The sequence below is a fragment of the Sycon ciliatum genome, chromosome 13 (genome assembly GCF_964019385.1).
Source record: "Sycon ciliatum chromosome 13, ocSycCili1.1, whole genome shotgun sequence".
Classification (NCBI taxonomy): domain Eukaryota; kingdom Metazoa; phylum Porifera; class Calcarea; order Leucosolenida; family Sycettidae; genus Sycon; species Sycon ciliatum.
Genome location: NC_088655.1, coordinates 2,596,538 through 2,616,537, shown reverse-complemented (window position 1 = coordinate 2,616,537; position 20,000 = coordinate 2,596,538). Strand labels below are relative to the sequence as shown.

Here is a 20,000-nt window from a genome sequence, read left to right as displayed (position 1 = left end):
TTTTCTTGTCCCAATGTCGAATTTTGACCCGTGACTAGCGACCGCGATGTAGCAAATCAAACATTGCTTGAAGCTCCTTCTCGAAATTTTGATGATTTTCCAAGGTCGTTTCGATACTACAGCTGGACAAATGAGCGCAGTCTCATTTTTACTGTGGAATCAGGGTGGATTGCACTACACCTGTCATAATTTCAAGTGCTGTCAAGAACAAACATGATAGGAAACGTCCTGGAGAGCGCATCCGAAGCGCTCTTTGATCGATGTTACTACTCGAAGGAGAAACTAAGACTGAGCGGCTCTCTGTCGAAGTGCAATCACACAGATCAGTCACCAGACTCACCACTACACCAGGTCACACTGACAGTCTGTGCTGGCTAGCTAGCATGCTACGGTATTATGTACTCACCTGTACCATGTGTACGGAACACAGGCCAGGATACGATGGCGGATAATAGTCTACAGTGAAAGGTGCGAAAACTCGCAACATCGCCGCATCACGTACTGGTACACACTACTCACTAGTACAGTTTACGCTACACTACATCCAAGTCGGAGCGACTGAGTTTCCACCAGGGAGTCTATACGACTCACTGGTTTCCACTGTAGATCAACACACTGATACCAGTAGTTGCCAGTGTAGTCGCACACAGATGAGGATGGAGTCGATAGTGACTAGTGCACTGCCTGGCCAGGCCAGCGCTGCTCTGGAAACCCAGTGAGTCGACATACGTGTCAAAAGGTCGTATCGCTTCCGGTGTATAAAAAACTTCATTTTCTCTCTCTCCAAGTGTTGTATGATCTGAAAGAAGAATGTCAGTGCGCAAGTGGTGGGGGATTGTATTATCTGCATTTTGACATACATATCATATAATGGGATCCATGTATGGTCGCGCGGTGCACACCTCTAACTAAAGACCACCTGGCACTAACGACCACTATTCCGGGCACCAAGGGGTGGTCGTTAGTTACAGGTTTTACTGTAGTATTGTTTACTGGTGATGCCTCGTGTCACTTTATCACTATCTGTGCCGTCCGGAATTACTGTAGAGGCAGAAAATTTCGTCGGTCAATAATTTCGTCCAACTCCAAAGAAAAGGAGTTCGTCCGGTTGAAAATTTCGTCCATGGATCATAAGAGTGTATAGAAAAGCTGGACAAATCGATATTCGTCCTACATTTAATTTAGTCCAAAAGCTCCTTGGACGAAAAAGACGAAATTAAATTCCAGTGGGTGGGTGGGTGGGTGGGTGGGTGGGTGGGTGGGTGCGTGCGTGCGTGGGTGCGTGCGTGCGTGCGTGTATTTAATTACTGTAAGGGTGGAATCTTTCACGGGGCACAAAGTCTAACGTTTTAACGAGAAAAATATCCATCGTTAACTCAAGAAACGTTAATAGTGAGCTATGCTAAGCTGTTCGAATCGTTAAACTTTAGACTCGTCACCCTTTCAACTCTTACAGTACTTTGTATGATGTCTCTCTCTCTCTCTGTCTCTCCGTGCATGTAGGTGGTGAGTACAAGAGAAGTGGATACGGTGACATCGTGCGGCGACTCCACTAGTGCAAGCAGTGCGATGGGCACGTCGGACGAGGACGGTATTCTTCCGGACGGTAGCAGCAGTGACTCGCAACACCAGGCACGCTTCTTCTGCTCTGGCCTGACGCACGTAGGCACGTGGCATCACGTGTGCGTCGTCTTGAACAACCCGCTGATCAAGGGGCGGACGGCATCCGTGTACATGGACGGGCAGTTAGTGCAAACCAAAAAGGTGAGATCCACTGACTTGGGTTCACTTCCAAACGTGTTGTTTTTCACTGCCAATGTCTTCAACACATACAGCGGTGGAGCCTCTGTACTGTTAAGCTGAAAGTATGACGAGTCTAAAGTTTAACGATTTACAATATTTTCCCACTAGGCGCACACAAAGTAAACTTAGTTTAACGACCCTGCCATTACACTCCTATCTGATATTTCTCTACAAGAAAACATGTACAGAGAAGGACTCGGATGGAGAGCGAGAGAGGATAAATTTATAGAAAAGAAAAAGGACCAAGAAACTGCAAGTACACTGTTATCGCATGAGCTGGTTGTTTACTAGCTGGTGGTGTTAATGGACATTTTAGCGTAACTTGTAGTTTCTTGGTCCTTTTTTTCTTTTCTATATTAAAGTACAGAGAAGAGAAGGAATAGAATACTAGGAACGTTTCTTGAGTTAACAATGGATTTTCCTTGTTAATTTAAACGCTAAATTTTGTGGCCGGTTAGAGATTCAACTCTTACAGTACTGGTAGCTGAAATGAAATGTGTATAAACTCTATTCGTCTGTGCACGTGTTCTGTTGCCACTGCTGCTTCTGCCGTACAGCTTTCGTACATCCAGACGCAGATGCCGGGCACGGCATCCTATCCCGTACCCACTGACGTCACCGCCGCTAACAGTCTATATCCAGTGCTGGTACACGCCGTGTTTGGCACGCGCCGATGCTTGAAGCGCGTATCAGCGTTGCAGTGGAGACTGGGGCCGGCGCATATCATTGATGAACCACTCTCAGCGGGCACGGTCAAGTGCATCTTTGATCTGGGACCGTGCTATGTCGGTAGCTTCCAGGCACCTTATGGTGTTGGCGAGCGTGACTGGTATGTGTACTCGTGTGTGTGTGGTGGTGGTGGGTGGGGTGTCAATTCATCAGCCTTGCAAGCTGTTGAATGGTGTAATCCCAGCACAAGTTGCTATATCTAACCATAGCTTGTTTGCTGTCATCGTGGAAGCGATGGGCAAGAGTATGAGTATGAGCGTGTGTTAACCCTTTAAGAGCCGCCCCATACTTGAATGTGTCGTAAACGACGCATTCAAATGCAAAACTTCAAAAGATCGTAACTCAGTCCAATCTCGCTCAAATCCATCGATCGAAATATCCAGGGCGAAGAGAAAACTCTCACCTGTCGGGAGAAACAATCCGCGAGTACACAGCAAAAAAATTGGAACTCCACGATCGAGTAAAATGAAATTCTGGAGCGGGACGCAATTGGACGCATTTGGGGCATTTTTCGTACTGTCGCTGCGATCTAGCGCTGGATAGACGGTGTGCTGGCTATCATGATCAACCTCATTCTCTTCCTCTCGCGGAGACCGTTCCAGGAAGCCCTAGATTGTGAGGATTGAGTGAGTAGAACTGAAGCTATGATCCGAGGAACACGAAAAAATGCAGAATTTTGAAAATTTCCTGTGGCTCTTAAAGGGTTAAGTATAATTATGAGTGTGTGCGTATGTGCACACGTGTACATTGATAATATAATAGTCTCGCATCTTGCCAAGTTTGCTTGCACCCAGTTAGGCGGTGTGTGCAACTGTTGAATTGACAAGTGTGGACGTTCTGCGGTAGTTTATGTGTCCATTTCCTTTCCTATTAATGTGTGTGTGTGTGTGTGTGTGTGTGTGTGTGTGTGTATTTGTGTTGTTGGTGGTGGTGGTTCTGCTGCTGCTGCTGTCGTTGTTATCACCACCGCCGTCGTTGTGTGTGTGAACATCATGTACAGTGAAGGCACGGTATCCGCTGGGTCTCTTGTGGCCGAGGAGAAGATCTCATTTGGATTGAACGCTCTCAGCTTCACAGATATGACGATGGACGATCTGCTGGCCAGTGGAGGAGATAGGGATGGAATGAAGTTTCTGAGAGAGGTAGGTTGAGATATGAACACATCGCTATGGGCTACTGCTTCTCATTTGCATGTGCAGAGACATTGCAACTTCAGTTTGTTGTCCTTTTGATATTTGTATTTGTATTTGTATTTTGTATTTATGGATTCTCCACGGGCCTTAGCCTAAATCGAGGGAGCCTCCGTCTATTACTGTCAGCTTTGCCACGTCTCTTCTAGCTCTCTGTCATTTGCTGGTTCAACCACGAGTACATGACACCCAGAGTGTGCAGCTCTGATGGGTGTCAGTCACGGTGAAATTCTGGGATTGGATCATATTTGGTGCAGATCTGTGGCGGGAAGTGGCATAGTGCGTACAACTGAGCTGCAGTTGTGGAGAAAGAGACCTGCTTGAATCCTGCTAGTACGCACTACATCACTAAAATGATGTACATGTAATCCCGGAATTTCGCCATCAGAGTTGCATACTCTGGGTTTCATATTCTCTTAGTTGAACTTTGGGGTTATAACTTATGCTGAGAGCTGTGCTGACAGCGCCCTGTTCCTCGCTGTTTGTGTGTTTATGTGTATGTGTGTGTGTTTGTGTATCTCCCAGGAGCTGCAGTCTCTCGGCCCTCTGCACAGCGGGATGCCAATGCGTTTGTTTCACAACACCACCATGCATCTCAACGGATCAGGGCGCTCGTTTGGCGGTGTCGTGCTGGGCAACTTCCTCTACAGTGTTCGCTGCTTCTTACCTCAGCCTGTCTCCACTGCTATTGGTAGTGTTGGCGGTATTCATCTCTTGCTTGGTCTGGTGGCACAGGCTACCGACGTGCAGGTGTGTGTTATGAGGTCATGAGTTATGTGCAATGATGTCATCCTGTATTATATCATAGTCATAGATCTCTAGACTCTAGCTCTACAATGATGCCATGACTCATGGGTCCTTTCCAATGATGTCATGGCTATCCTGTATTACATCATAAATCCCCACTATGATATCATGAGCTATTCACAATGATGTCATGGCTATCCTGTATTATGTCATACATCTCTACGATAGTTTCATAACATAGAGTGGACACTGGTTACTTCAATGGCCTTTTATGGTTGTATTATCAACATGAGGTTTACTCTGCTGTCCGAAGAATGGCCTCTATTCTCGCCTCTCGCCATGAATATTTGGGTCAATCAAGCGTCGAATGATTGTCTGCATATCAAGCTTGGGAATGCAATGCGCCGTTCTTCTGTGTGTGTATGTGTGTGTGCGTGTGCGTGTGTGTGTGTGTGTGTGTGTGTGTGTGTGTGTGTGTGTGTGTGTGTGTGTGCGTGCGTGCGTGCATGCATGCGTGTGGGCATACGTCTTTGCGTATGTTGTTCTAGATGCTGTATGCAGCTGTCAAAGCGCTGGTGTGTGTGCTCACAACCAATGCTGGCGTGATGCAGGAAATGGAGAAGACCAATGGCTTTCAGGTTTGTGATACTTTACAGTTATAATATGATATGGATCTGTGTGTAGCCTAATGATAAGGGCTGGCTATGCAGGTGGGTAGGCTCTGCGCAGTCTGCATAGTAGTAGAATTTCGCTCCTGCTCTTGTAGTAGTCGAGCACTCTCATGTGGGGCAGTGCCTTTGCTGTTTACGTTATGCAGAGCTCACTGACGTGTCAGTTTGAGCACGCCGGCTGGCAAGGCACGTTCGGGCCTGGTTTAAATCTGGCTTTGGAAAATTTATGTTTTCATTGCTATCAGGTTCGGCCTCATTTTCTCTGTGCTGCGCTGATGAGTTCACAAAGGACGAAACAGTTCTGTCCGCAGATTGAGTAGTGTACAGACTATAATAGGCTGTACAGACTACTGCAGTGTCGCGTATAAAAACATGACCTGTATAAGCATGACTCGTATAGAAGCCGATTTTCGAAGCGCACCGTGACACAGAAGCCCGATGTGAATAGAAGCCGCTCTCTACAAAGTACATGCGCAAGGACATGTGTGCCAGTGTGCACTGCACAGTGTAGACTGATGATGTTGACATAGAAGCATGTTTTGAATGGAAGCATAACTTTAATAACTAGTTAGAAGCATGGTTTGAACCCCGGCTTATACGGCCGCAAGCACCTGCTTTTATACGCGACATTACGGTATGTAGACTATGTAGACGGATAGGCTGTACAGACTGTGCTTACTCTGCTGTTGTATGTAGACTATGTAGACGGATAGGCTGTACAGACTGTGTAGACTGTGCTTACTCTGCTGTTGGAACTTGAACAGGCATGCAGCATGTACATTGTTCCTATTTGTACCCCCCCCCCCCCACACACTGCATATAATGTCCAATACATGCTTTGCGGCCTGTTTGATGTGCCGTGCTAGGCATGACGCTCAGAGCTTCGTTGAATGAATTTTGCTCAGCGTTGTTGTTATTGTTTGGCGGCTTGTGTGTGCATGCATGTGTGTGTGTGTGCATGCGTGTGTGTGTGTGCATGCGTGTGTGCGTGTATGTGTGTATGCTCTCTTTGACAGGTGTTAGCAATGTTATTGCAACAGCGCCGTCAGTACCTGAACACACACATCCTTCACCTGACCTTCTCACTGGTCGGAACGGTGGACAGTAATCGCGAGAGCACCGCCATACCTCACCCGAGAGCGTTCAGCGACCTGCTCTGTGATCTTCAGGTAAGAATGGATCAGAACAAGAACTTATTCAGACTACCCTGGGCCTGTCCTGGGAGTGGTGCATTTTCAGCTTTCTAGTGTTTGCATGCATGCATGCCCATTTCCCAATGCTGTAGACAGCAAACTGTTTCGGCCACAAAGGCCTCATCAGTACAGCTACGAGCTTTAACTGTGCATGTATAATTATAGTTGTGTGTGCATGCGTATGTTTGTGTGTGCTTGCATACGTTTGTGTGCTTGCATATTGTTTGTGCGTGCATTTATTTCTATTTTTTACCATGTTCACATACCCAGCTCGAAAAGAACAATGAAAGACAATGGTATGGAGACTAGGACAAACATGACAACTACTGAACACGGAAAAGGACATATGGATACGAGTTAAGAGTAACTCTCCATCACTGTAACCAGATACTATAATACAGTGAGAAACTGCAATAACAAGGCACAAAACTGACACAGTACTGAGCCATTCGATGTCCTGGCACCTAGCTTCAACACATCTCCGTAGCGCTAACCGACAGCCTTCCAACTCGGAAGGTTCAAGGTTATGGAAAGACCAAAGAGGGGAAGGCAAGCGCAACGAAAACGAGCACAAGCTACAGTCCCAACGGAACAAAGAATGTCGATTGTTACTGGACGACGCCGAGACCAGTAGGATACTTGACAAAGCGGTCTAACTACAATTCGAAGCAGCAAAGCAGCACACCACCCAACTTGGGTGGCTCATAAATATCAAAGATAAGTAAAGAAGGGGAAGCTTTGCGAAAACGAATTGTACACGCCGAAAGCCAAACTCCTACAGTACTGCTCATGCATGACATTGTGATGGACTAGTTGACAGGACGTCGAATGGCTCAGTACTGTGTCAGTTTTGTGCCTAGTTATTGCACTTTCTGACTGTATATAGTATCTGGTTACAGTGGCAGAGAGTTACTCTTAACTCGTATCCATATGTCCTTTTCCTGTCTACATTTATTATTGGCTCAACATCCGAATTTCAAACTACTGAGCATGTGCATAATATGATTGTGTGTGTGTGCACTGTGCATGCATGCATTTACTGACGTGTTGTTTGCTTCTGTGTACCTGTGTGTCTGGTGCGTGCAGTTCTGGATGCAGACGTCGGAGGACATTCAGAAAACTCTTCTCGCTCATTTCTACGACCTCATTGTCGGCTGCAGGTAAGTGGAGGCCACTAGCAGGAGGACATGAAAACCAGAGTGTGCAGCTCGGATGGGTTCCTGTCACGGCGGAATTCCGTGATTACATCATTTTAGTGATGTAGTGCGTACAAGCAGGATTCAAGCAGGTCTCTTTCTGCACAACTGCGGCTCAGTTGTATGCACTACGCCACTTCCCGCCTCAGATCTGCGCCAAACATGATGTACTGTATTATCTCTAATATAAGCACAGTCTCCAATAATAGCACGTCTCCAATAATAGAACACCTTGGGGCGGCATTCAAAAAATAAAGTGCTCAGTCTCCATTATAAGCACACTGTGTAAATTCATTATCTGGACCGGCGAAAAAACCCTGAAATGTGTGTGTCTGACATGAATTTGGCATGGCAACAAGCCTCTGAAATGAGGTTGAAATAATAAAGGAACAGTCTCCAATAAAGGAACGTCTCCAATAATAGCACGGGGCGGAGGTACATTTAAAAAATAAAGGACCGTGCTTATATTAGAGATAATACGGTAATGATGGAATTCCGCCGTGACAGACACCCATAGTAGAAAAAGCCCCAAGCTGCACACTCCGGGTTTCATGTACTGTTGCCGCTAGTATTCACATCAGAAGTTTGTTTTTAGTGGAAATACTATACCTGCACCTGTGTCCTTCTCTGCTAGAGCTGGTCGCTGGTGAGTTCTGGACCAAAACACATTTGTTGCAATGAATCAATATGTATAAACTATCAGAGGCGTTGGAACCGGAGCTGCATGTGCGGCCAAAGCAACGCCAATAATTCCACACTGTGCTTTTGAAGTAATAAAATGTGGGCTATTTAGGCCGAATTTTCTAATTTTTTCCGGGGGGAGGGATGAGGCCCCCATGAGGACCCCTCACCCCCCCCCCCCTCTTCATGGCCATACCAATGTCAAATACCTGCCGACGCCCCTGGCTGTGTCTGGGGTTGATTGTTTCTGTTGTCACACGTGTGGTTAGGTGTGCTTAGGTATTGCATGGCATATGCTGCTTGTGTCTTGTCTTGTCCAGAGTGGAGGTTCGTTTGTGATGCTTTGTGTTACTTCGTGCGGTTGTTTTGTGTCCTGATCTCTTTGTGTTTTCATCTTGACATGTGAGTGTGTGTGTACATGTGTGTATAATATATGTGTGCACCTGTGTGTGTGTGTGTGTGTGTGTGTGTGTGTGTGTGTGTGTACGTGTGTGTTCGTTTCTGTATGTGTGTGTGTGTGTGTGTGTATGCGTATGTGTGTGTAAATGTGTGTGTATGTGTGTTTGTGTGTATGCAGTGAAGCAAGGAAGAACATTGAGATCCTGCGAGGCATGCAGATGGTGGAGCGTCTTCTCGACATCATGCTCTATGAGAACATCAGTCTGAGCATTGCTAAGTGCATACTGAATGTTGTGGCCGTGCTACTGCGCGGATATCCAAGTGCAGCAGACCTGCTCTGGTAAGTTTGCTGCAATGGAAAATGGAATATAGGCATTCACTGGCCAGAAAAAGCCACTTCAATCAGCTGTGCGATCTAGACCAGGCTAAAACTAGTGGCGGTCAATTCATCAGCCTTGCAAGCTGCTGAATGGTGTAATCCCAGCACAAGTTGCTGTGTCTAACATAGCATGGTCGCTATATAGTCGCTTCAGCGATGGGCAGGTGTACTAAGTGTTAGTAAGCCAGGGGGGGGGGGGGGGAGGGTAGGGGGTGCTGTTTTTGCTGCCTCCTACTCATTTTCCAACTTTTGTGTTTTTCCATGCCATTCGACGAAAATACAGTTGAAAGCCACTAGCAGAGGAGGCTTCAAAAGGCACACTTGTCTGGGGTAAAGTCGGGGTACATTGCATTTTGGGTGGCAAAAAAATGGAAAAATGGGCTACGGGGTAACAGTAGAGAGTTTTCGCACGGCGTGCAACGTGAAAAGGCCGAACGTGAGGCTATTCACGTGCGTGACGCACTTGAAAAGAGCTTTCGCAGCAGGTGAACATGGTGAACCATTACTACATTAGAACTTTGCGTAAATCGCACGTGCTGGGCCATCAAGTGCCAACGTGATGAGGCCGCGTTCCACGTTGGCAACGCGCGTTTACCTCGCTTCTGAACGTGGCACGTGACCTTCGAACGCGTCAAGTGAGCGCGTTGAACGCCGTGCGAAAACTCTCTAGTTTCCCCTGCCCCCCCCCCCCCCCCCCCCCCGCGGCCGGACCGATTGCAATGAGTTTTTGCAGAGGTACTGACCAGACCGATTGCAATGAGTTTTTGCCTTGCCTATATAGTACAGTACAGATTTGAATACCCCCCCCCCCCTGATGGTACATACAATGTAAGTTAGTCCTGAAATTAAGCAATACTTTGTGTACTCGTACTTGGCTGATGATTGGCTGGGTGAAGATCCTGACCACCACTTCCTGGGGTCGATGCCAGGGATATGCTGGAAAGCAGATTTCAAGAAAGATCCCCTGTAGTTCTGTTGGCGTCATTTCTGTTCTTCTCTCTTTGCCTGTGTCTTTGGAAACAGCTTTGGTCAGTTCTTGATCTCCACACTACCAGCATTAAGCAATACTTTGTGTACTCGTACTTGGCTGATGATTGGCTGGGTGAAGATCCTGACCACCACTTCCTGGGGTCGATGCCAGGGATATGCTGGAAAGCAGATTTCAAGAAAGATCCCCTGTAGTTCTGTTGGCGTCATTTCTGTTCTTCTCTCTTTGCCTGTGTCTTTGGAAACAGCTTTGGTCAGTTCTTGATCTCCACACTACCAGCATCCTCAGCCGTACAAGAAGAGGCTCCGCTGCCATCCATTGATAACTCAGCACTAAGAGCTAGAGCAGCGATAATGAAGGCGGCTAGTGAAGAGGCACGGGACGGTGGAGACGATGCTGCATTCGCAGAGGCCGCCGGCAAGGAGTCCGCGCCGGTCAATGTTCCTACATCCACCAAGTTACGTCTACATCGGCAAGAGCAGCAGGTACTCCTTGCATTGGTCATGCACTGTTCATGCACTGTTCATGCACTGTTCATGCACTGTTCATGCATTGTGTATGTTTTGCAGCATTGCTTGTGCGTCTTAGCATAAGGTCAAATTATCAATCTCTTTAGAAACTTCAACTCGGATGGTGAGCCAATTCAATTATTTTGAAAAGGAGGACAAAATGTTACGAGTTATGACTAACCTTGTCAGTTTTGTGCCACTTTGTCGCACTCGCTGACTGTATAAGATCTGGTTACGTTGGTGGACAGTTAGTCATAACTCGTAACATTGTGTCCTCCTTCTTTAGAAACTGCTAGACATTATCCCTCTGTACATGCTGATGCATGATCTGGTGCCTAGGTAAGTGGTCTCTTTAACCAGGTGGTTGTGTGCATGTGCATGTACGTGTGTGTGTGTGTGTGTGTGTGTGTGTGTGTGTGTGTGTGTGTGTGTGTGTGTGTGTGTGTGTGTGTGTGCGTGTGTTAATGTTCTTTCTACAGGCTATGGTTTCCGGTAGAAGCAATGAGCCTTGTCCTGCTACATCAGAGGAGATGACAGGCAGTGACACATTACAGCTGTCGTCATCAGCACCATCATCGCAATCACCGCTAGCAGATGATTCGAGTAGTGAGGCGGCACTAGCAGCTGTTGCCGGTGACAACAGTGGCACGGAGGCACGCCGACAGCAGTCCACGTCGTCCGATTCCCTGCAGCCGCTGGAGAAGACGTCTGCCCACCGCTGCACTAGCTCACCGGCCAGTGAACTCGCCGACTTGCCATCGTCTACGTCGACGCCGTCGCAACTGAAGACGTTGTTGAGCAGTCGTCACCGCTCCCAGAGCATGGACGATCTCGCCGACAGCTTTGACGGCAAGCCACAGGCGTCGCCCATCGGGAAGCTGCGCGATCAAGGACTGTCGCACAGTTTCACCGAGGTCAGTGCTACATCTCCGCTGTTGTCCGCCGACACCTCACGCAAGTCCATCCCTAGTAGTAGCTCAGCCGGCGGCATCTCCGACTTCTTGAAGACGACGATCGGTAGCGCGGCCGAGGCTCTGCCCAGGATGCGATCGAGTGGCTCACAGTTTGCCAGTCGTACGTCGCACGCTAGCAACCTGTCGACCACCTCGTTTTCCCCACTGGCAGTGCCGCTGAATCGCATCATGGAGTTTGAGAAGGATGTGCCGTCGGCGCTGGCCAAGCGTAACATGTTGCTCGACTTTCTCGAGCACTCGCTACGCCTGGACTCTCTGGATGTGGATATGAAGTGAGTGGATATGCCACTCAGTGACCCTGGCCATTGTATGTTTGTTGGTGTTGTAGTACTCGCTGTGGTGCCCGGCCAGCCCTTTGCCCAGCCCTTTCTGCCCAACCCTTTGCCTAGCCGTTACTCAGCCCAATGCCCAGTCCACTGCCCAGCCCTTTGCCCAGCCCTTTACTCAGCCCAATGCCCAGCCCTTTGCCCAGCCCACTGCCCAGCCCTTTGCTGAGCCCTTTACCCATCCCATTACCCATCCCTTTGCACAGCCCCTCTGCATGGTGGCATGCCAGTCTGTATTCTGTCCCTTTGGAAAAACGCGGCCATGAATTCAAAAATCTGCGGCAAATTCCGCGGGGAAAAGAGGGGTTTTCTGCGGCATTTTCTGATGTAAAAGCAAAAATCTGCGGCACTTTCTGCAAGTTTTTCACCCTCCTCGTAGAGGATATGACAACTAGTCGCATGAAGGAGCACTTTTCATACTATCCTTTGCAGTCACAAACTGAATAAGAGTGAAGAATCTTGGAGAGACATGCACTGGCAAGAGAAATGTGCTCAAACAGATCGCAAAGTAGTTTTTCTGCTGCTTTCTGAGTAGTAATTTTAGTAATTTACCCTAAAAAATTCAGATTCCGCGGGCAAAAGTGTGGATTCCGTGATTTCCGCGGATGATGTCAACTTCTGCGAAATTTGCCGCGGCCGCGGAATCACGTTTTCCAAGGGGACAGTGTATTTGTTAGCACATGTGATATCATTCATGTCTGGCTAACGAAGCCCCAGGGGAGATTTCGGGGAATATTTTCCAAAAAAAGGTTGCGGTTGGTGCGTGTAGATGCGTCCAGCCAGCTTTTTTGCACGGTTGGTTCGTCTGTTGTCCTTCTGCTTGTGTGTGTGTGTGTGTGTGTGTGTGTGTGTGTGTGTGTGTGTGTGTGTGTCGGCTGCTTGAAGGTGTATTGTTGTACCTACCACCTTTGTTGGTTTCAGGGTTCATATACTTTCTATTTGAAGTATACATACCTGTTAACCATGGACTACTTCTGGCTAGATAAACTCTTGTGTAATCAATGGTGCTAGTGAAGCTTTTATCAGATCCACTCTGATTTAGCCACCCACACTAGTACCAAGTATTACCTTCACTGAGGGCAGGGGTACCTGCAGTTGGATCCCGGGACGGATACCCTGATGCCGTCAATCCTTTTTCTGCACCTTGTCCTCACCCACTTACTGAGGTGTGGTGAGCCCATAAGTGGGATCATTTCAAGTCCACCCTAGTTTGGGGATTTCAGGGGGTGTCGGCCGTTGGGTGGTTCAATGGCCAATTGAGTCATCTCTCCAAGATTCCTTTTGAGTCTCTCTCCCCTCTCCCGGGGAGACCCACGTGACCAGTTTTGGCAGTGAGCAAGTACAAGTGTATGTGTGTGTGTGTGACTGCATTCACTAACCCTTCTGCTTACGTGTATGACTGTGCATTCACTAACCCTTTTGCTTGCATGTGTGCCTGTGCATTCATCTCTCCCGTCTGTTCAGGGCCGCATCAACGGTGGCCGAAGTGCTCGGCATCGACTGGTTGTTGCTCTTCATGCACGTGCACATACACCGCAGCTCCGTGGTGCGTGCATTGCGCGTTCTCTCCGTCTTGCTGTCTGTACCCACGCTGCAGTGCAAGTTCAAAGCTGGCCATATCATCGGAAACTGGAGTGCCAAGGTTAGCCATTGGTTTTCACAGATCTTCACAGATTTTCACTGACTTTCACAGATTTCACAAATTTTCAGTCTGATTTTCACTGATTTTCACAGACTTTCACAGACTTTCACAGATGTTCACTGTCTTTCACAGATTTTCACTTTGACTGGATGTGATTGGATTTGTCTCGGACCTCTTGACTGGTTCTATCTATTCCGTGTGTCTGTCTTTCTGTCTGTCTCTCTGCCATACGTACAGCCAGGCACAGACGCAGCGCTGATCACTGCTGGCCAGGGCGTGTCGCGTGGATCACGGCAGTCGTCGGTAGATGTGATGCCCGGGTATCCATCACTAACACGCCTGCTAACAGATAACGGTGGAACATTCCAGGTGGGTGGTCTTCTCCCGTGCTTGTGTATTGCTGCACTTCCTGTCCAATCACAATGTAGTTAGGCCAGCCCACGGGGGGATAGTTGAACAACTACTACCGAAGTATAAGTATGCATGCCATCGACCAGTTTCTACAGCACCGTCCTGCCATCTTCATGCTGTCAAGACGTGTGTGTGTGTGTGTGTGTGTGTGTGTGTGTGTGTGTGTGTGTGTGTGTGTGTGTGTGTGCGTGTGTCTGTATGTATGTGTGTCTGTATGTGTGCTTGCATTTGTGTTTCTCTCAGATCCTGTACATTCTGCTGGCAATCCTGACGAACACGCCCGTGGTGAGAATCCCGACGTTTATCAAGGAGCTGACGACGAAGAGCCTGGAGGACATATTCGACACGACTCTGTTCGACGATCCGTTCTCCTCACTAATTGTACCGGCAGTGGATGGACATGCACAGTCAGGTGGAATGTTCATGATCGGGGCATCACGGGCACCGCTGATGCCTGTACAAAGTCCTGATATGGCTCTGGTCGTCCTGGCTATTGTACGCGCCATGATGAATGCTGTAAGTTCATGCCTTTGTAGTTTGTAGATGTGTGTGTGTGTGTGTGTGTGTGTGTGTGTGTGTGCGTGTGCGTGCGTGCGCGTGCGTGCATGTGTGTGCGTCTGTGTGTACTCGCAGCCGCGTGTGCGTGTTGGTCACCAACGAATCATTCAAAAAGATCCTGTAGAGTGTGAAGTGCTCCAATTGCATTGTACAAGGTTTGAAAGACAGTTTTTGTAATTTTTTGTAAATGTCTTGCGTAGTGTCGCCTTCGAAAGCTTTTTGAGCAGAGCTGGCTTGACGTCGTTGAAGAGTGATTTGATGTGCGTAGTTTTAACTGACGTTTGGTGGTTTGTTTTTTTGTGCATGGATGCAGCGAATGGGATTTTTGGTCTTTGACCACTTTGCTGGTGGGTCTGATCTACTCACCTCCCGCGGCGTTAGGAGCTGCATCTGCGCCATTAGATCTTTGCAAGGCGGTGGCGTTCATACGGATGCTGAAAACTCAGTTTAACTGAGTCTTAGAGCGAACCGTGAATTTTTTTATAGTAAAGAAAAGAAGGACCAAGGAACTACAAGTTACGCTATAATGTCCACTAACACCACCAGTTACTTTACAATCAGCTCATGCGATAACACAATTGCACGGCGAGTCAATTTTTTGTTTTCTTTTTTTCCCCTGTGCAGGTACCGGGCACAGACTTGGCGAACACTCCCGACAATCACCCCACACTGCTGCTGAGTATGATGCTATCCGTGTACATGCACTCGCTGGACTTCAGCCTGTTTGCAACCTCGCGGCCGTTCCTGTCCGCGCTCGTCTCCTGTCTGTTTGTGAGCAAGCCGGAAGCAGAGCGTGAGATGAGTACGTCGTCCGTACCCAAGGGTAGTGGTAGTTCTGCTGCTACTGCTGCTGCTGGTCTAAGTCTAGAGACTCCGATAGACGAGGACGAGGATGATGAAGAGGTAAGATTTGATGTTCATGTGAGCCACCCCGCTCTCCGCTCTGAATTACTCTGTGCGTGTGTGTGCGTGTGCGTGTGTGTGTGTGTGCGTGGTGTGTGTGTGTGTGTGCGTGTGCGTGCGTGCGTGCACATTTATGTGTGTGCATGCGCGTTTGTCCCTTTTCTGTGCCTTGTCCTCGCCCACTTACTGAGGTGTGGTGAGCCCATACGTGGGATCATTTTCCAAGTCCACCCAGAGTTTGGTAATGTCAGGGGGTGTCGGCCGTTGGGCGGTTCAGTACCGTAAGTCTACAAATGTTCAGCCCATTCAACTTTCGGCCTCCCAGGGCTAAAGCCCATTCGGCCGCGTCAAATTTTTGGCCTGAACTGCTTCCGCCTGTACAGCCTGTACACTGTCACGCTGAAACTCGCAAAACAAAATTTCGGCTGCACCAACTTTTCGGCCAAATATGACCAGGCTGAAGATAGCCGAAAAAATATTATATGCGTCGAATATTTGTTGAATCATCGAGGCGAGTTGAATCATCTTTCCAAGATTCCTTTTGAATCTTTCTCCCTCTTCGGGAGGGGAGGGGGGAGACTCGCGTGACCAGTGATGGCACTGAGCAAGTACATGTACAAATACAGTGTGTTTGTGTGTGTCTGTCTTTCTCACTCTCTCTCTCTCTCTCACACCCAGTTTGTGTGTGTCTCTCACTCTCTCTCTCTCTCACCCAGTTTGTGGTCATTGACACGACAGCAATGGCGACGCTAGCGTCTGCAGAGACTGCTCCCAAAGCAGGACTGGTGTGTTGCTGCTGAGCGTGCTGCATGTTGTAATGTGCATGGCTGTGCACGCACTAACATGTGTGTGCGTATGCATACAAACTCACGCATGGGCGTGTGTGCATGCAAAACTCACGTGTGAGCGTGTTTGCATACAAACTCATGCACACGCGCTCGCGCGTGTGTGTGTGTGTGTGTCCATGTGCATATGAACTCACGTGTGTGCGTGTCTGCATATTATCCGTGTGTGTCTGCTTGTTTAAAGGTGCGGCGTTACGTTGGAATTGTGCGCGCATGCTCTATGCTGCTTAGCTTACTCGTATTTGTTTGTTTGTACACAAAGTGTCTGTAGTCTTCGCTGCAAACAGTGCTCAATACCTCAAAAGGGGCAGAGCTTACCACACAGGGCAGAACAACAGAGACCAAAAAATCTTTCTCGTAACTCCGAGTTTCGTGTTTCAAAAAACACTCATCAGACGTTTGTTTGTATGTATGTTTTGTTTGTTTGTTTGCTTACCTGCTGTTCTCTGTCTCTCTGCACAGCCACCGACAGTCAGTACTGGTGACAGATCGTACAGTCCAATCACCGGTGGTGGTGCTGGTGATGGTAAATCGTATCCACCGACAGTACCGGACACAGCCAGTGGCACACTGGCCAGCAACACCCTCAACTCTCACCCGGCACGTGACCAGGTCATGAAGCTGCTGACAGCCGTAGCGCTGGACAGCCTGCTCGTGTGTGGTGCAGCCGGTGCTAGTGGTGCTGCTGGTACTGGTGGTGCTGGCAGTGGTGGCGCTGCCGACAAGTCTGCGCAGTCCGCCATGTCGGCTGCGTCGCAATCCAGCACGCTCTCGTCTTCAGCATCGTCGTTGTCCGGTAAACCGAGCATCGACGTGATCGACACGATTCTGGAGGTAATGTGTTCTCGGTGACTTCTCACAACAATCATGTACAGTGAGACCTGTCTAAGGCCACCGCTCAAGGGACCTTCAAAATGTGGTCTCTGTCGCCAGGCGGTCTCCTTATCCAGGGTCGTTTGACTGGAAATAGCGCCCCTTGGTCCTGGTTACAGTGGTCTTCTGGGACAGGTGGTCGCCTTGACAGGTCTTACTGTACTGTAAACTCTGAAGTAGTGGGGTGGGTGTGAGGTTTCTTGCAGTATCATTCAGAAGAAAGGCATTCGAGCTGATCTGATGTCAGTGATGATTGCGAAATGCCGAAACGTTGCTAAAAAAGATGATGCGAAAACGATGTTCTGTGTTTTGCAGAGTTATGGGAACGAGCTTGTGAGCTCGAATGCCTTTCTTGAAGTTGAAATCTCTTCTACTTGGAAGTATGTGCAGTGAAAGTTCTGTACAATAATTCTAATGACTAGCAGGGATTGACACCATAGCACATGTACCCGAAACGATGTGCGCTTCAACCCCGCTTTTGGAAGTTCTTCGTGATCTGTGGTCTATTACGGTCTGCCTCCACGGTGCTGAGCACTGTCAGCACACTGGGTACATCCTCCGGTCATCCGTGGTCTATGTAGCTAGCAGTTTTCTAGGTACGCTATCTACCTCAATTTGACCAAAAAATGCCAATATCACCCTTTTCTCAGCCTGAGGCTCATATGTGATGTGGTGTATGGGTGTGTATGTGTGTGTGTGTGTGTGTGTGTACGCATATGTGGTGTATGTGGTGTATGCATGTACGCATATGTGATGTGTGTGTGTGTGTGCGCGCGCGCGCGTGCGTGCGTGCGTGTGTGTACGCCATACACAGTTGATCAACAACACTTCGCTGAACGCGACGGTCAGCTCCAATGTGCAAGCGCTGTTCCTGACTAATGTCTCAAAGAAACTGGCTGCTCTGCGGCCACTGGTAGCTGCCTCGCTGTTCTCGGCGTATCGTGTTGCGGAGAACCAGACATCCCCTATCACACACAATGGACATCGCCCGCTGGCTAAATTCATTGCTTTCTGTGCACGCCTGGCAGATAAGGCTTGGCAAGGTACGGGGACTATGTTGATGACATCGTGATGACGTAATGTCTTGTAAGGTGTCCAGGGTCATTGACCTCATTGTGTAGTGTATTGTAAGGCACAGTTAGCTGTCACAATAAGCCCATTGTGCATTGCCAAAATGGAAGGTATGAGTAATGCATGTGAGTATGCTGGGATCAGCAATGCACTGTTCAACACGCCAGACGACCATGCCCAGGTGGCTGTCTGGGGTGTCTATGGTACGAATTACGTCATTGCGCAATAGGCTTATACAGTGTAACAGGGATGATGTGAATGACGTCATGGTGCATATGGTATCTTGTAAGTAGGGCTGTCCACAAAATTTTATTTTTTTCACCTAAAATGGAAATGTAAAATGTGCAGAAAAACCCAAAATGTTTTCGGGATATTTGTTCTGTAAAAAAATTAAAAAATTGTAAAAATCACCCAAATTGCGTGAAAAATGTGACTGTTGCCATGGCAGCCAAAATGGCACTTCACGTACCAGATCTACGAGTCGTCGAGCCGTATTGCCAGAATAGCTACAGCTGTTACAGAAACATCGGTGGAAATGGCGCGCAGCGAGCCAAGTGTGTTGACGGAGGTCCACTCCGACTCCAATGAGAAGAGCGAGGAAGAATCCGACACCATCTCCATCGTAGAGTCTTCCGGGCAAGCCGCGAGTGAGACTCCTGCGGCAAGTTTGCTGGATAAATTGGCCCAAAATGGAAAAAAGTGTGAAAATTGCCCAAATTGCAAAAAAAGTGTAAAAATTACCCAAAATGCAAAAAATTCGAAAACATTTTGTGGACATCCCTACTTGTAAGGACAGGTACAGACTACATAGACTATGTGGATGACATCATGGTGTAACGTCTTGTAAGGTACAGGGTAACAGAGGTGATGTGAATGTCATCATTATGGTGTCTTGTAAGGTACAGCTACTGGGACTTTTGAATGACATCATCATGGTGTCTTGTAAGGTACAGGTATGATGTAAATGATTGATATCATGATGGTGCCTTGTATTTAAAGGTACTCGTACATGAACCTTTTGAATGGCATCATGGCGCAGTATCTTGTATGGTTTACCATGCAGCAAGTGGACAAGTAGGAAGACTTGTAACTTTTTAAATCTGTTTTCACTGCGTCTACGTTTTACTCACTAGTGTGTGTGTGTGTGTGTGTGTGCGTGCGTGCGCGCGCGTGCGTGCGTGTGTGTGTGTGTGTGTGTGTATGTTCGTGTTTACAGGTGTATTTAGTGACAGTCTGATGGAGTTGCTCTCGTTTCTCACCGTGGTGGTAGCTGATGGATTAGCTCCACCGAAGACGTCCAGCAAATGTATGTACATGTACCACTATGGAACACTCAGCTTCTCGCGGTCTCTTTTCATGTCTTTTGTCTCACTCGTGTGTGTGTGTGTGCGCGCGTGTGTGTGTGTGTATGTGTGTGTGTGTGCGTGTGTGTGTCTCTCTCGCTCCCTCCCCCCCCCCCTCTCTCTCTCTCTCTCTCTCTCTCTCTCTCTCTCTCTCTCTCTCTCTCTCTCTCTCTCTCTCTCTCTCTCTCTCTCTCTCTCTCTCTCTCTCTCTCTCTCTCTCTCTCTCTCTCTCTCTCTCTCTTTCGCAGACACCCATGCATGCATCTGTATTTATGTCCCAAGCACCTTCTCATATTTGTAACAAGACCTACAATAATCATCACCTTGTGTCGCTCAAATAACGAAAAACCCATCTATGTAGAAGCATTACGAAGTAGTGGTTGCGACTTCGGCGATAATTTGTAAGAAAGGGTTTGCTCCCCACACCGGAGCTCGCGCTATTCCGCCGACTTTACTTGACACTTGACTGACTCACGACTGCCATCCAGAGCACACGAGAAGTCCATCGAACCTTCGACTCGGCAAACCTGCAAGAAAGCACCACTCCCTGCTCAATACACAGTGTTTCG

At 48.1% G+C, this 20,000-nt stretch overlaps 1 protein-coding gene across 1 annotated transcript in view; it reads left to right on the top strand.

Moving 5' to 3' along the window:
• Window positions 1-20,000, top strand: part of LOC135829993 (WD repeat and FYVE domain-containing protein 3-like) — a 112,354-nt gene that overhangs the window by 17,922 nt on the left and 74,432 nt on the right. Inside the window, exons 19-36 of the mRNA XM_065342385.1 lie at window positions 1,504-1,764; window positions 2,361-2,632; window positions 3,533-3,674; window positions 4,248-4,472; window positions 5,018-5,107; window positions 6,157-6,309; window positions 7,420-7,493; window positions 8,788-8,949; window positions 10,224-10,461; window positions 10,965-11,731; window positions 13,250-13,427; window positions 13,665-13,796; window positions 14,082-14,354; window positions 15,021-15,299; window positions 16,016-16,084; window positions 16,607-16,978; window positions 17,832-18,060; window positions 19,305-19,394. Coding sequence (XP_065198457.1) covers window positions 1,504-1,764; window positions 2,361-2,632; window positions 3,533-3,674; window positions 4,248-4,472; window positions 5,018-5,107; window positions 6,157-6,309; window positions 7,420-7,493; window positions 8,788-8,949; window positions 10,224-10,461; window positions 10,965-11,731; window positions 13,250-13,427; window positions 13,665-13,796; window positions 14,082-14,354; window positions 15,021-15,299; window positions 16,016-16,084; window positions 16,607-16,978; window positions 17,832-18,060; window positions 19,305-19,394 — 4,006 coding nt within the window. The remainder of the gene's footprint in view (window positions 1-1,503; window positions 1,765-2,360; window positions 2,633-3,532; window positions 3,675-4,247; window positions 4,473-5,017; window positions 5,108-6,156; window positions 6,310-7,419; window positions 7,494-8,787; window positions 8,950-10,223; window positions 10,462-10,964; window positions 11,732-13,249; window positions 13,428-13,664; window positions 13,797-14,081; window positions 14,355-15,020; window positions 15,300-16,015; window positions 16,085-16,606; window positions 16,979-17,831; window positions 18,061-19,304; window positions 19,395-20,000) is intronic.